Source organism: Callithrix jacchus, chromosome 5 (assembly GCF_049354715.1).
Source record: "Callithrix jacchus isolate 240 chromosome 5, calJac240_pri, whole genome shotgun sequence".
Taxonomy (NCBI): domain Eukaryota; kingdom Metazoa; phylum Chordata; class Mammalia; order Primates; family Cebidae; genus Callithrix; species Callithrix jacchus.
In genome coordinates, this window is record NC_133506.1 from 162,333,371 (window position 1) to 162,350,763 (window position 17,393).

Consider the following 17,393-nt stretch of genomic DNA (forward strand, 5'->3'; position numbering starts at 1 on the left):
CAAGAAATAAAGAGCAGAACTGAAGGAGAGAGAGACACAGAAAACCCTTCAAAAAGTCAGTGAATCTAAGAGCTGGTTTTTTGAAAAGATCAACAAAATAGATTGCTAGCCACACAAAAAAGAAAAGAGAGAGGAATCAAATAAATGCAATAAAAAATGATAAAGGGGATATCACCATTGAACCCACAGAAATACAAGCTACCATCAGAAAATACTATAAACCACCTCTATGCAAATAAACCAGGAAATCTAGAAGAAATGGATAAATTCCTGGGCACTTACACCCTCCGATGACTAAACCAGGATGAAGTTGAATCCCTGAATAGACCAATAACAAGGTCTGAAATGGAGGCAGCAATTAATATCCTACGAACCAAAAAAAGTCCAGGACCAGATGGGTTCACAGTGGAATTCTATCAGAGGTACAAAGAAGAGCTGGTACCATCCTTCTGAAACTATTCCAAACAATAGAAAAAGAAGGAATCCTCCTTAACTCATTTTATGAGGACAACATCATCCTGATACCAAAGTCTGGCAGAGACATAACTAAAAAAGAATATTTCAAGCCAATATCCTTGATGAACATTGATGTGAAAATCCTCAACAATATACTGGCACAACTGAATCCAACAGTACATCAAAAAGCTTACCATCACGATCAGGTCAGCTTCATCCATGGGATGCAAGGCTGGTTCAACATATGCAAATCTATAAATGTAATCCATCACATAAACAGAAGCAAAGACAAAAACCACAATTATGTCAGTAGACACAGAGAAGCCCTTTGACAAAATTCAACAGCCCTTTATGCTAAAAACTCTCAATAAACTAGGTATTGATAGAATGTATTTCAAAATAATAAGAGCTGTTTTTGACAAACCCACAGCCAATATCATAATGCACAAAAACTGGAAGCATTCCCTTTGAAAACCAAAGAGAGAGGATGCCCTCTCTCACCACTCCTATTCAACACAGTATTGGATGTTCTGACCAGGGCTCTCGGGCAAGAAAAAGAAATAAAGCATATTCAATTAGGAAAAGAGGAAGTCAATTTGTCCCTATTTGCAGATGACATGATTGTATATTTAGAAGACCCCATCATCTCAGCCCAAAATCTCAAGCTGATAAGCAACTTCAGCAAAGTCTCAGTATACAAAATCAATGTGCAAAAATCACAAGCATTCCTATACACCAATGACAGAGAGTCAAATCATGAGTGAACTCCCATTCACAGTTGCTACAAAGAGAATAAAATACCTAGGAATACAACTAACAAGGGATGTGAAGGACCTCTTCAAGGAGAACTACAAACCACTGCTCAAGGAAATAACAGCACAAACAGAGGGAAAAACATTCCATGCTTATGGTTAGGTAGAATCAATATTGTGAAAATGGCCATACTGCCCAAAATAATTTATAGATTCAATGATATCCCCATCAAGCTACCACTGATTTTCTTCACAGAATTGGAGAAAACCACAATAAACTTCATATGGAACCAAAAAAGAGCCCGCATAGCCAAGACAATCCTATGCAAAAAAAACCCAAAAAAACAAAAACAATGCTGGAGGCACCTAACTTCAAACTATATCACAAGGCTACAGTAATCAAAACAGCATGATACTGGTACCAAAACAGAACAGAACAGAGGCCTCAAAAATAATGCCATGCATCTACAACCATCTGATCTTTGACAAACCTAACGAAAACAAGCAATGGGGAAAGGATTCCCTATTTAATAAATGGTGTTGGGAAAACTGGCTAACCATATGCAGAAAGCTGAAACTGGATCCCTTCCTTACATCTTATGCAAAAATTAACACAAGGTGGATTAAAGATTTAAACATAAGACCTAACACCATAAAAACCCTAGAAGAAAACCTAGGCAATACCATTCAGGACATAGGTATGAGCAAGGACTTCATCACTAAAACACCAAAAGCAATGTCAACAAAAGCCAAAATAGACAAATAGGATCTAATTAAATTAAAGAGCTTCTGCACAGCAAAAGAAACTATCATCAGAGTGAAACAGCAACCAACAGAATGGGGAAAAAATGTTTGCAATCTACCAATCTGACAAAGGGCTAATATTATGTATTAAGAAAGAATGTAAAAAGAACTTAAACACATTTACAAGAAAAAACAACCCCATCAAAAAGTGGGCAAAGGATATGAACAGACACTTGTCAAAAGGAGACATTTATGCAGCCAACACACATTTGAAAAAAAGCTCATCATCACTGTCATTAGAAAAATGCAAATCAAAACCACATGGAGATACCATCTCACACCAGTTAGAATGGCGACCATTAAAAAAGTCAGGAAACAAGATGCTGGAGAGGATGTGGAGAAATAGGAACGCTTTTACACTGTTGGTGGGAGTGTAAATTAATTCAACAATTGAGGAAGACTGTGGTGATTCCTCAAGAATCTAGAACTAGAGATACCATTTGACCCAGCAATCCCATTACTGGGTATATACCCAAAGGATTATAAATCATTCTGTTATGAAGACACACACACACAGGTATGTTTATTGTGGCACTGTTCACAATAGCAAAGACTTGGAAGCAACCCAAGTGCACATCAGTGACAGACTGGATCTGGAAAATGTGGCACATATACACCATGGAATACTATGCAGCCATAAAAAAGGATGAGTTCATGTCCTTTGCAGGGAAGGATGTGAAACTGGAAACCAGCATTCTCAGCAACTGATACAAGAACAGAAAACCATACACCACATGTTCTCACTCATAAGTGGGTGTTGAACAATGAGAACACATGGACCCGGCGGCAGGAGAACATCACACACCAGGACCTATCAGGGGGTCGGGGGCTAGGGGATGGATAGCTGGGGGTTGGGGGATGGAGGGAGAGCATTAGAAGAAATGCCTAATGTAGATGACAGTGTGATGGATGCAACAAACCACTATGACATGTGTATACCTATGTAACAAACCTGCACATTTTCACATGTACCCCAGAACTTAAAGTAAAATTAAAAAAACAAAACAAAACGGAGGCCTCAAGAGACTCAGTAACTCCCGTAGGGTAACACAGGTATTAAGTGTGGACCAGACCTCCTGGCTGTGGTGCCTTGCTCTTAGCCACCCCTGCGCACCTCCACCAGGGAGGGGATCATCTAGTAAGGACAGGAAATAATCCTCTTTGTCACTGCTTCTCTGGCCCTGAGTGGGTGTGAGTGCCATGGGAGGCATCTGTGTACAGGAGGGCAGGGCTCCCCTGTGAATAGTGTTAGAGTGATATCAACATCAACAACAAAAACTGAACTTCCTGTCACCTGGCGCACACACATTCGCATTGCTGATGCTTGGGCACCCCACGTGAACGATCCACCAAAACGGTAAGCAATCGTGGGAAGTCTTGGCTAGCACGTACTGAAATGTGGCGACATCGGCAGTTTTCCATGGTGTCTGTTGACCTGACCCTTGACTTTAACTACAAAGCAAGCAGGACAAGGCTTTCAGCAGGAGAGAGGTCGCTACCCTCACTGAGCCTTCACTGCGGGGAAAGGGAAGAGTAAGTGCTTCACCTGCATTCTCATTCAACAAGCAAGTGTACCCCTCACTTGCTGGAATAAAAATAAAGGAGACACAGAAGATTTGGATCACAGTGATAGAACATTCGTTAACCTCTTCCAGTTCAGTAACCAGTCACTTAACTTCTTTGGGCCTTGTTTCTCATTTGCAAGACAAGGGAATTGGAAACACACACACAGAATGCCCTGATGGCTTGGCTTGAGTGCTGGCCTCTCCATATCCTAGTTCTTGTCTTAGGGCAAGCCATTCAAAATTCATCTGTCCAGTAGGTTGTGGCAAAGATCTCAAAATGAGAGGGTGTGACAGGTCTTTTGTGCACTTTAAAGTGCAAAACAAATGACAGTCCCCACTTTAGTAGCACTTACTGTGTGCCAGATACTGTTCGGGAATGCTTTTCATTTACTAAGCCATTTAATGCAGACGATAACCCCCAAAAACCCATTTTACAAATGGTGAAATTTCAGCAAAGAGATATTAAATAAGCTACCCAAGGTCAAACAGCTAAAAAGTCGTGAAACTGGGATTTGAAATCCTCATAATTACTTAATACATACTTCAGATTTTGAGAAAGCCAGAAATTAGTATAATGGGAATTACTCTCTAATATATTAGCTGTAGTTTCTGTTGCTAGTGTAAGTTAACAGCTGGATTCTGCCATAGAGATGCAAATAATATAGAATTGTGTCATAATTATGGAACAGACCACTTCGAATAAAATCCTATCTAAAATATCCATTTAATAAGACTCTCAGCAGCTGGGCATGGTGGCTCACACCTATAATCCCAGCACTTTGGGAAGCCAAGCTGAGAGGATCACTTGAGCCCGAGTTTGAGACCAGACTAGGCAGCATAGAGAGACCCAGTCTCTACAAGACATACAAAAATTAGCTGCTATGGCTGGGTGTGGTGGCTCAAGCCTGTAATCCAGCACTTTAGGAGGCCATGGTGGGTGGATCACAAGGTCAAGACATCAAGACTGTCCTGGCTAACATGGTGAAACCCCATCTCTACTAAAAATACAAAAATTATCTGGGCATGGTGGCATGCACCCGGGACAAGTCATCTCAGCTACTTGGGAGGCCGAGGCAGGAGAACTGCTGGATCCCAGGAGACGGAGGTTGCAGTGAGCCAAGATGGCACCATTGCACTCCAGCCAGGGTGACAGTGAGACTCCATCTTAAAAAAAAAAAAAAAAAAAGGCTGATACGGTGGCACATCCCTGTGGTTCCAGCAACTCAGGAGACTGAGGCAAGAGGATCCTTTTCAGCACAGGAGTTACAGGCTGCAGTGAGCTGTGATCATTTCCCTGCACTCCAGCTTGGGTGACAGAGTGAGACCCTGTCACAAGAAAAAAAAAATCTCAGCTAATTCTAGAAGAATTCCTTAAATTTCCTTAAAGATCCTTAAAGATATTTATATCTCATAATAGAAGAAACATCAAGGAGAAAGCTGTATCAAGTAAGCTAGTTTTATGATTTTCAAACTTCCCCTACCCTGACAGAATAACCTTTATGATATTTTACCTTTTGGGATTTTTAAGCTAAATTCAAGAGAAAATTCAATTTGTCCTTCTTTTTTCACCCTATGACCAAGGAACTTTTACTTTTCAAATATTTCCACTTCAGTCCTATTCTCTTTCTAATAATCTGTCAGCTGCTATCGTCTTGCCATCACAATATCCTTTGCCTTCCCATCAGTACATTCTTTGTCTTGAGAATTCAGTCTGGAGTCATTACATGAAACCAAGCACCCAGACCTCACTGGCCGAGCTCTGAGTGATGTTTACCCCTTTCCTCACCTCCTGTGCGATTCTCTTCCTGTAAGGTCTTTTAGGCTGACTCATGGCACCATGGATGCCATGGTAGCCTCTGTGACGTACACAGACACTCCAGATGAGTTCCTGGAGCTAGAGAGTCTGAAGTAACTGGAAGACCACAAACAGGGGAAGAATGATCAACCCCTGCAGTACCTAATTAACTTGAGACATTCTTCTATTGTTCCTTATTCCTGACTCAACTGATAAGGCAACTGGACTTTGTAACTGACCTTGGTCAACCTCATGACTCCAGACTCTACAGCCCACTCTCAGCTTGCAAAAACCACCCTGAACTATAATTTCTGTAACTTTCCACTGCCAACCCCAAACCTATAAAACCAACTTCTACCCCACCCTTCACTGACACTCTTTTCAGACAGCCTGCATGCACCTGAGTGAACACACAAAGCCTGTTTGGAGTGGTCTCTTCATTCAGAGTGCATGTTTTAACATTTGGTGCTGAAACCTGGGACGGGGGATCTCCTACGGGAGGCCAAACCCCTGTCCCTGTTCTCCTTGTGCTCCCTCTGTGAAGAGACCTACCTACAACCTAGGCTCATCAGACCAGCCCGTGGATCCACTCACCATCCTTAGATTAGGTACAGCGGTCTGCCTCAACTCTCTTCTTTAGCCCTTCCCACTGCCTGTCAGCCTCCTTCTCCTTTCAGTTTCATTTTCCTCTCCCTTTCAGTGGAGACAAGAAAGACAGGACTTTCCATGAGGTTCAAGACCCGAAAAAGTCCTATGTAGGTCACGGATCTGAGAAGACAGTCTTCTCTCGGTGATTGATCATTGCAGAGACATCAGCTCTGGTCACTCACTTGCACTCATAGGTGATAGATCAATGGAATCCATTGGTCAGACCTTGGTCTGACCGATTCACCCCAGGTACAGACCAAGGTTTAGTCTGGGATGCCAGCTAAGCTGCTTGGTTACACACTTTGTTTCTGCTGCTCTTAAGCTGTGGGCAGTCTCCCACCCTCTATTCCTCCCCCCTTCTCCCTAAGCCTGTGTTCTAAAACATCTCAAACCCCTCCAGCTATTGCCTGACCTAAACCTAAGCATCTTATTTTCTTCTGCAATGCCACTTGGCCACAATATAAATTGAACAATGGCTCTGAATGGCCAGAAAACTGTATCTTTGATTTTTCTATCCTGCAGGATCGAGAAAACTTTTGTTGTAAAATGGGCAAATGATCTGAAATTCCATATGTCCAGGCATTTTTTTTTACACTCCAATCCCTCCCTAATCTCTGCTCTCAATGCAACCCATCCGAAATTTTCCTTCTCTCCCTTCTGTCTGCCCCTCCTGCCTCTGCCAGTGACCCAGTATCCTCTTTGTCCATCGACCCTTCCAACCTTTCTCCTCCCTGTCTATCTGAACCAGACCCCAATCTAGGCCCTAACCCCCCACCCTAAGAGCCTCCTTCCTCTTCCTCTGCCCACAAACCACCTCCTTATGCCCCTCTTGTCACCTCCCCACCTCATACCTGGTCCGGCTTATGGTTTAATACTGTGGCTAACTCTGCCCCTTCCCAACAATTCCCCCTTCAAGAGGTGGCTGGAGCCAAAGGCATAGTTAGGGTGCACGTTCCTTTCTTTTTATCTGACCTATCCCAAATCAGCCAATGGTTAGGCTCCTTTTCATCAGATCCTACTAAATATATTTAACCCAGTTCTGTAATCTCACCTGGTGTGACTTAAATGTCTCCTTACTTCTACTCTCACCCCTGAAGAATGCTTAATATGCATTTTATCACCCAGTCAGCCCCTGACATTACAAAAAACTACAGAAATTAGAATCTGGCTCTCAAACCCCACACAGGAATTAATCAACCTCGCCTTCAAGGTGTTCAATAACAGGGAAGAAGCTGCCTGGTGGCAGCGCATCTCAGAACTACAGATGGTTGCTTCTGCCGGAAGACAGACCCCAGCCACACCACTGGCTCGAGAGGACTTCAAAGCAACCCTGCCCCTCCTGGACCTTGCTTTAAATGTCAGAAACCTGGCCACGGGGCCAAGGAATGCCCACAGCCCGGGATTCCTCCTAAGCCCTGCCCCGTCTGTGCAGGGTCCCCACTGGAAGTCGAACTGTCTGGCTTGTGTCGCTGTTCCTCGGCTTGGCAGCTGAAGACTGACACTGCCGAAACGTCTCAGAGGCCCCCTGGACCATCACGGACATTGCGCTTTGGGTAACTCTTACGGTGGAGGGTAAGTCCATCCCCTTTTTAATCAACACGGGGGCCACCGACTCCATGCTGCCTTCTTTCCAAGGACCTGCCTCCTTAGCCTCCATAACCATTGTGGGAATTGATGGCAAGGCCTCCAGGCCTCTCAGAACTCCCCACGTCTGGTGTCAATGAGGCCTGCAGTCCTTTCCACATTCTTTCCTAATCATCCCCTCTTGTCCAGTTTCCCTGTTAGGCAGAGATATCCTAGCAAAATTGTCTGCCTCCTTAACTCTTCCTGGGCTACAGCCACACCTCATTGCCACCCTCCTCCCCGAAGCCGTACCTCCCTCAGTAGCTCCCCTTATGTCCTCCTACCTTAACCCTAGGGTGCGGGACACTACTTCCCCATCCCTCACTACAAGTCACTCACCCCTCATCATCCCCTTAAAACCTAACCACCCGCATCCCGCCCAGCACCAGTACCCCATTCCAGCACAAGCCTTAAAAGCCTAAAGCCTGTTATTACTCACTTACTGCCACATGGCCTTTTAGTTCCCAGTAACTCTCCTTACAGTTGCCCTGTCCTCGCTGCCCAAACACCAGACAAATCCCACAGGGTAGTCTAAGGCCTCCGCCTCCTCAATCAGATTGTACCTCCCATCCATCCTGTTGTACCAAACCCCTATACCCGCCTATCTTCCATGCTTGCTTCCACAACTCACTACTCTGTTCTTGACCTCAAAAATGCTTTTTTCTAAAGCCCAAATTTCTTCCCCAAGCGTTACCTATCTGGGTATAATCTCGATATAATTTGCCAGCACACGTGCTCTTCCTGCCGATCATGTCTGGGTAATCTCCCGAACCCCAATCCCACCCCCTAAACAACAGCATCTCTCCTTCCTGGGCGTTGTAGGATACTTTCGGCTCTGGATACCAGGTTTTGCCCCCTAACCAAACCACTTTGTAAACTTACAAAAGGAAACCTACCTGACCCCATAGACCAAAAATCCTCCCCCGATTCTTCCTTTTTTCTAAAAAAAATCGCATCTCAGAGACTGCTTCTACTTCAGTGTTCCCCACTCCTCTCAACCCTTCTCTCTACACAGCAGAAATAAAAGGCTGTGCCATCAGAATTCTCACACAGGAGTCAGGCACACAGTCTCTGGCCTTTTTATCCAAACAACCTCGCAGACCCGGGCTGGCCCTCATGCCTGTGCGCAGCAGGAGCTGCCACCCTGATACTCTCAGCATCCCTCAGAATCACCGGCTATGCCCCACTTACCCTCTACAGCTCTCGCAACCTCCAGAGTTTAGTTTCCTCTTCACACCTTACACACACACTCTCTGCCCCTCACCTCCTCCAACTCTATTCACCATTCATTGAAACCCCCACAGTAACCATTCCTCTCAGTCCTGACTTCAGCCCAGCGTCTCAATTAATACCTAACCGATCCTGAACCCCATGACTGTATCTCCTCAATCCATAGAGCATCTTCCCCATTTCCCCATATTTCTCTTTTTCCTATTCCAGACCCAGACCACACATGGTTTACTGATGGCAGTTCCTCCAAGCCCAGTTGGTTGGCGCTGGCCAAAGCTGGCTATGCCGTTGTATCCCACTCATCTATCATTGAGGCTGCCACACTCTCCTCTTCTACCACTTCTCAGCAAGCTGAACTGACTGCCTTATCCCGTGCTCTTACTCTTGCCAAAGGACTACATGTCAATAGCTATACTAACTCTAAATACGCCTTCCACATCCCGCACCACCATGCTGCCACATGGGTAGAAAGAGGTCTTCCCACCGCACAGGGGTCTTCTATTATCAATGCCCCCTTAATAAAGGCCCTCCCTAAGGCCACTCTCCTTCCAGCCAAGGCTCAAGTTATCTACTGCAGAGGACACTGAAATTCAGATTCTATTGCCCAAGGAAATGCCTTAGATGACAAAACAGCCAAGGAGCAGCAGACACCCCAGTACCTCCCCCACAAGGCCAGGGTTTTCCCTTCTTATCTATCTTCCCCACCTATTCTTCCTCTGAAAACTCGATCTACCAGTCACTTCCTACACAAGGCAAATGGTTCTTAAACCACGGGAAGTTCCTCCTCCCTGCCTCCCAAGCTCACTCTACCCTCTCCTTTCACGACCACTTCCATGCAGGATACAAGCCCCTGGCTCGTCTTTTAGAACCTCTCATTTCTTTTCTATCATGGAAATCCATCCCCAAAACAATCGCATCTCAACGGTCTGTCACTCTGCTATTCCTCAGGGCTGTCTCAGACCCCTCCTTTTCCTACACACCAGGCCTGCAAACTTTCCCCTATCCAAGATTGGCAAATAAACTTCAAGTTTTGCCTAGGTAGGCGTTTACCCTGTCTCTCACTCTGTCCTTGGCTGCCCTCCCCTTGTTCATCAGACTGTCCTCCAGACCCCTCTTCCTGCCTGCTCATACCTAACCTTGTTAATGAAGTGAGTAGTTACTTACAGATATCACATACTTCCTCATACACCGTGAAAACAAAGGCTCTCCCTCCGCAAAGTTACCCTACCAAACCTTGCTACAACCTTCAACAGCCACAGCCCTCACTGGTTCCCTTGGCATTTGGGTTCAAAGCCCCAGCCCCTTCAGAACACTTTCTTACATTTTCAGTGTACGCTTTCAGTTCTGTCTAAGCCAGGGACTTATTTTCCCTTTGTGGTTCTTCTTATATCTGCCTTCCTACCAACTGGACAGGCACTTGACCCTAGTTTTCCTTACTCCCAAAATTCAGTCTGCCAACAGAGACGAAAACCTCCCTGTTCCTCTTGTGGTCCTGATACGACACAAGTGGGTCACTCCACTGATCCCCTTACTTCTAGGGTAATTCCTAACCCACCCGTGCACTTGGCACAGGCATGGCAGGCCTTCCCACCTCCATCATCACCTTCTGTAGCCTCTCTGACGATTTCTCTGCTAGCACTGCAGAATTAACTCAGTGACTATCCCTTCTTCAAGCTCCAGTAAATTCCCCAGCTGCAGTTGTCCTCCAAAACCACAGAGGTCTTGATTTACTGACTGCTGGAAAAGGATGTCTTTGCCTGTTCCTAAATGAAGAATGTTGTGTCTATGTAAACCAGTCTGGCCTCATATATGATGCCATCAATAGATTAAAAGGCAGAGCCCAAAGGCTCGCTAATCAGGCAAATGGTTAGTCTGGACCAGGCTGGACTGGCTGGACACTCCAATTGGGTGTCATGGCTTCTTCCAATCTGTAGTCTTCTGATACCTATCTTTTTCCTTCTCTTATTTGGACCCTGTGTTTTCTGATTAATCTCTCAATTCCTACAAAATTGTATACACGTGATAACCCATCAGTCAATATGACAAATGCTTCTTCTAACAACCCCATGATATCACCCTTTGCCCTGAGATCTCCCAGCAGTCTAAATTCTTTCCTATTTTTAAGTTTCTGTGCCGCCCATAATCCTGCTTGAAGAAGCCCTGAGAAACATCCCCCATCACCCTCCATGCTGGCCTTCCCAGTATTTCACTGCCCTCTGCTCTTTATTTCCTTTTCCTTTGTATCACTAATATAAAAAGACAGCAATGTAAGGTTTTTAGGCTGACTGATGGTGCCATGGATGCCACAATAACCTCTGTGACCTGTGTGGACACTCCAGATGAGTTCCTGGAACTAGAAAGTCTGAAGTAACTGGAAGACCACAAAAAGGGGAAGAATGATCAACCCCTGCAGCGACTAATTAACTTCAGACATTCTTCTATTGTTCCTTATTCCCGACTCAACTGATAAGGCAACTGGACTTTGTAACTGACCTTGGTCAAACTCATGACTCCAGATCCTATGACCCCCTCCAAGCTTGCAAAAACTGCCCCAAACTGTAACTTCTGTAACTTTCCACTGCTTACCCCGAAAACCTATAAAACCAACTCCTATCCCACCACCCTCTGCCGACTCTTTTTGGACTCAGCCCACCTGCACCCGGGTGAATAAACAGCCATGTTGCTCACACAAAACCTGTTTGGAGGGTCTCTTCATTCAGAGCATGCATTTCAACACTTCCCCGAATCACTTCTGAGACCAGGTATTCTCTCTAAGCTCCTGCTCCTGTTCACAGATGGAGCCCTGGGGTCCAAGGAAAAGCTGTTGCTTGCCTAGCAGGTAAGTGAAGGGGTAGAATTTGGAACAGGGCCTCTGAATCTGGCCCTGCTTTCAGAGTGATGCAGTCCCTCACTCCCAAGCGTATCATGAGGAGACCGTAATACACGTGGTTAAGAGACCACTGTGCAGCACTGTGATAGAGGTTAGAGACAGGTGCCATGACTATGAAATCTTCTTCCCATACACCACGTAGTTAGTACTCGAGCAAGCGGAGGAGATACCCATAACCCTGAAGTTTTGATTACCCTCTTACTCAGCTAGCTTTTTTTCCCAAGAAATTTGTGGCCTATATCTTTTCAATGTTTGATATCGTCAGTGGATTCTTTTACCTCTTTTTTGTGAAACTTTCTTACACTTTTAGGAAGGATTTATTTGCTATAATTACAAAAAAGAAAGAAGGCAAACATGAGAAGGAAAAAAAAGGCTCTGTGTAACCAAGGAGCTTGTGAGGTGTTAACACCACAGAGGTCATATATAAAATCTGCCTGATTTATTTTCTAATTTGCTGACTCTAGGCCAAGCCCGCTGCCTCCTGGCCCAGCCTCTGAGCACATGTACAAATGGACACAAGCAGATGCAAATCAGTTTGTTGTCATCGTGGTTGGCTCCATATCCCACATCATCAGGCAAGGGAAGCCCGGTGAAGCGGGGCTCCAAATTGGGGCACTGAAAAGACTGGCAGAGGCTGGAGCATCAGGGAAGCCATTTGAAAACCAGACTTCATTACATGGGCAAAACTGACTTTGCACCTTCAATGCACATTTAAATCATGTTCATACTTCACATCCTGGGCAGGGCACAGTGTTAGCGCACCCAGACACCTTGCAGTAAATGTTCACAGAGAAATACAAAATGTAGATGGGGCAAAGGTAGGGAAGGAAGGAAGGGAGAAAGAAAGAAAAGAGGAAAGAAGACAACGAGTCAGGAATTTAAAGGACTGAAGCAAGAAAGTGGTAGAGGAAGAGAAGGGGGGAAAGAAAGTGATACAAGAAGATAGACCGGAGAGAATTAAAAGGAGAAAAGAATATGGAAGGAAAATGAGGGAAGGAAGGATAGAAGAAAGGGTAGACAGAAAGAGGGGAAAGGAAAGAAATGTAGCAATGTTAGCTAAAGCATTCCAGAGGAAAGGGTAGACAGAAAGAGGAGAAAGGAAAGACATGTAGCAATGTTAGCTGAAGCATTCCAGAGGAAAGGGTTGACAGAAAGAGGGGAAAGGAAAGAAATGTAGCAATGTTAGCTAAAGCATTCCAGAGGAAAGGGTAGACAGAAAGAGGGGAAAGGAAAGACATGTAGCAATGTTAGCTAAAGCATTCCAGAGGAAAGGGTAGACAGAAAGAGGAGAAAGGAAAGACATGTAGCAATGTTAGCTAAAGCATTCCAGAGGAAAGGGTAGACAGAAAGAGGAGAAAGGAAAGACATGTAGCAATGTTAGCTGAAGCATTCCAGAGGAAAGGGTTGACAGAAAGAGGGGAAAGGAAAGAAATGTAGCAATGTTAGCTGAAGCATTCCAGAGGAAAGGGTAGACAGAAAGAGGGGAAAGGAAAGAAATGTAGCAATGTTAGCTAAAGCATTCCAGAGGAAAGGGTAGACAGAAAGAGGAGAAAGGAAAGACATGTAGCAATGTTAGCTAAAGCATTCCAGAGGAAAGGGTAGACAGAAAGAGGGGAAAGGAAAGACATGTAGCAATGTTAGCTGAAGCATTCCAGAGGAAAGCCACCAGAAGAAGCATGGACTTGAGGGTACGTTACTGTTAATCGTAACTCTCAGATTTCACCCTTCTCTAACTCCTGTCTCACAAAATATCTTCCCTACCCAATTTAGCACTGTATTAGCTCACGTCTGATTCTCAAGTTATTTCATAACTGGGCTACAAGCTTGTTGAGAACACGGTTCTAACTTAGATTTCTTTTGTACCTTGACCATTTCCTGTTCCTGTCTGGTCCCTAAGACAGTGCTGGGTACATGAAAAGCAATGAGTCATCCCAGCATTCGTTAGGTCCCTGCCAGCCTTACCAGCTTCTCTCACTGTGGTGTGCAACTTCTTTTTTGTTCTTCAGTCAAGCGGGAAGTACTGTCATCTCTGCTGTCATGTTTTCCAGAAGTGCCACGATATCTAAAACACACGTTCTTTACAGTCTGTCTAAAGAATCGCTCGTTGATATTATTGTGACAGGTTGCTCTTAAGGAGAACCCCAGAATATGCATGCTATTAAAGATCCTTAGGTGGGCAATCTCACAAACACTACTGAGAACATTTCACCCACCCTCACCACCTGGCTAGAGTCTGGGGAAGAATGCCATCCAATTAAAGCAGGATTTGAATCTCCTTTGCATAGCCAAGACGTTTAAATTTTGTCTTTGCAGAGGTAGTATGCAAGTGACTTTTCCCCTCTGGTGGGAAATGTAACACATGCCCATGACCTCCAAAGTTGGTCACAGTGGTGTCGTGCCAAAATAGCAGGTCCTTCTATATCCTCAAACCTCTGTGGCCACATTACACCGAGTCTGGTTTTCAGAACGAAATCTTCCTCACTATGGGCCTTGGGAAGAAGCTGCAGGTGTGTAGAGGGAGCAGCCAGACACGCTTGTAAAATGGAGCCTTCATCTCCTAAAGGATACATAAACAGGGAAGAGCAGACAGACCCCTCCTCCTCACTGTGAGAAGTATTCATATGCTAATGCTCAAGTCAAATGTATCTTCTGGGCTGCTTAGGACAGACAAGAAGTTGGGCCCGATGGGCCCTGGGGCTGACAGGGAAGATTCTGTGCATTGATCAGAAACCATTTTCATGAAAGTGTTGCCTATTTTGAAGAGTTTGCCTGCTGTGCTCTGGGCATGATTTTTGACTCAGCAAAGCTTCAGAAGCCATCGTCCCCTAGCCCTTGCCCTGCTTCCTCCGAATCGATCTTTCTGACTTTTTCAAGAGTTTCTGATACAAGAGAACCGAGTGAATGAGAGTGGGTAATTTAGATAAGACCAGGAAGAGAAATATGCAAATGTCATTATCAAGAGCAGGAATAACATTTAACTGGAAAATAGCCTATTACTGGGCTACATGGTTTTAGGAAGCCATGTGCAATGTACATGCCCAGCATAATTTAAATGAATTCCTTCCATTTGTAGTCATTATTATGCCCATATGTAGCCTTTGGGGAAATCCTAACAACAGTGACATTACTGGACTGGGTTGAGCCTGCTTTCCCTCCTCTCATCAGTACAGGGTGGGCACTGGATTTTGCTCTCTGGATTAAAAAGTCTAAATATCCTCTCAGCTTCACTGGAATAGAAAGAACATGTGGTCTGATCCCTGGTCCCCAGCAGTTTGGAGCACTTTTCAATATACTTTCTACCCCAGGCATGAGGAGGAAAGCTGACAGCTCTGCTGGGCGTTTCATTCAGGAGATGGAGGGTTATCTGGGGGTAGACGGGGGACACCTCGTGTGTTTCCTCTGTGAGGGAAATACTTTCATCATCTTCCAAAATAAAAGTACCAGTCTGGTAAGATGCAATTCCCTTGGCTGAATCCAGAAAGGCCCATCATCTAATGGCCAGGGACCAGGCATATGAATTCTCTCTCTCCTAAGACACTGATAAGGGAGTCACAAATCTGTTACTTGAGCCCTGAGGATAAGAATAAAACAAGAGCTCTCACACCCCCGCCCCCAACAAATCAATTCATTATTGATCAATCCCTTCCCGTTCCCAGGAGATGATTTTCACACACACCCGCACGCGCACACACTTCACTGGTGATCATCATAGGTGTCAGCCTGTGATGATGGCGTGGAGAAAACAGTCCTGAAATTCTCTGATAAAAATGACAAGTGGATTCTTGGCTATTTCAATTCCTACTAAAACAGCAACCTCTTCTCAACAAAGACGTCCCACTCGGGACTTCAGAAAGAGGAGAACAGAAATGTCAACAATGCAAACAGGAATCATTTCTTGAGGGCTTATTCTCTGCCAGACACACTGGTGCAAGCCGGGTTTTGTTTAATCCTCCAGGCAAAGGTGGCCGTGCTATTAAGGAACAATGGTACTAGCGAAGGAGAAGCAACAGCAGAGAAATCCTTCCAATCTGTGTCACGGCAGAGTAACGTGGTGCAGCAAGTCCTTCTCATTTCATCTCAATTTCCCAGGAATGCTTTCATGTTAAAGGGGAAACCACAGAGAAAACAACGGATGATTCCGAACCTCAAGAATCTAAAAAGGTTCTAACTCCTTTCACCCTGTCTTGTTCTACCCTGTCATAAAAGGCATGAATCTGTTTGACCGAAAAGATTCCTCTCAAAGAGGAAGTTAGGTTCATTTAAGAGGTTCAACAGTGTTGGGAAGATTATTTGAATCAAAATAAGAACACAAGGCAGTCATTCGATGCGCGCTGGCCACTGAAAATTGGGCATGGTTTATCTGTGTCTGTTCAGGGACACAGCACTGCAGGCTGCTGGTCTGGTCGTACCGATCCCATGCATTTTTCTGTGCTCTATGGAGGACCTTCTTACTTATTTCCATTTTTCTTTAGGACAAAAATTGACAGGTGACTCACTGGCTTTTCTAGCTTCTCTGTTTTGCTTCTGTGTTCACCCTGCTCCTGGGCTTCCCTAGTATTGGTTAACAATATTGTTTTATTTTGACAGGGCCCTTCCCATTGTTCATATGAATTTGACACATAAATCATATTGCCATTGTCCCTTCTCTTTGGGCATACAAATACTGCAATGGGCTAGGAGTACAGCTCATTTGCAGATGGGAAAAACTGAGCTTCAGGGAGGTGAGGAATGGTGTCTGCCTCTGGATGTGAGCCTGGAGGGGTACAGCTGAGAAGAACTTTGTAGTCATTTTTTTCCACTTAGAGAACAATGGTGAAAAACAGCCATTAATACAGCTTTCTTGAGTCACAGAAGATCTTTGTATTATTTGGGATGATCTTTCCTCAATTGTGTGAAGTCCAGAATATGGAATCCTATAAGAATATGGTCTAAGGATAATGCCCTATTAGCCGCTCTCACCTGATTTCACCCTTACTCTGGGAACTTTCAGGTGAACTCATACTTTTAAATCTCTTAAGCTTTTCAAATTAATTTGGCATCTGACGAAAGTCATTATCATTTTGGATAACTGCTTTTCTTTCTACAAAGACAAAAGCAAGCAAAAAGTAGAGAACTATCTGCCAAAAACTGAGGTCATTGCAAAAGAGAAGGGCTGATAACCCCCCAGAGGCTGTTACATCCCTAGTGCAACTTATGAAGAGTCCACCTGCAGCCAGCAATCGACACTCTAAATTTTAGCAATGAAAGTTCACTCGAGAAAAATAATTTACCTTGGAGTCCAGTTGCTGCATGTAGGACCAAAGATATTCTATATTGGCTCCGAAAGGATGGACATGAAGAAACGTTGATATGATACCTGAATTAAAAAGGCAAACATTGGAAATTATTCAAAGGCAAATGAGAGTCTTCGTTAAATAATGCTATCTAACCCCAGTGACTGGTCTGCCAGACTGAGTTATGGTCTTGCCATTTCTAGCAGCCATCAACAAACATTCAATAATAGCACATTCTGAAGACAGAGTAACATGGCAAACAGAACACTTTATCTCCTGAAATGACAGTAGTTAGCAAAGCTAGACTCTGAGATAATATACAGCTGAATAAAGGTATTTCAAAACAGAGACTCCTGG

At 44.4% G+C, this 17,393-nt stretch overlaps 1 protein-coding gene across 22 annotated transcripts in view; it reads right to left on the reverse strand.

The window, feature by feature from the left end:
• ENOX1 (ecto-NOX disulfide-thiol exchanger 1) overlaps positions 1–17,393 on the reverse strand; it is a 626,515-nt gene that overhangs the window by 7,271 nt on the left and 601,851 nt on the right. For all 22 annotated transcript variants that reach the window (XM_035302562.3, XM_035302561.3, XM_035302569.3 and 19 more), the window contains one exon: positions 17,034–17,119. In XM_035302562.3, coding sequence (XP_035158453.1) covers positions 17,034–17,119 — 86 coding nt within the window. The remainder of the gene's footprint in view (positions 1–17,033; positions 17,120–17,393) is intronic.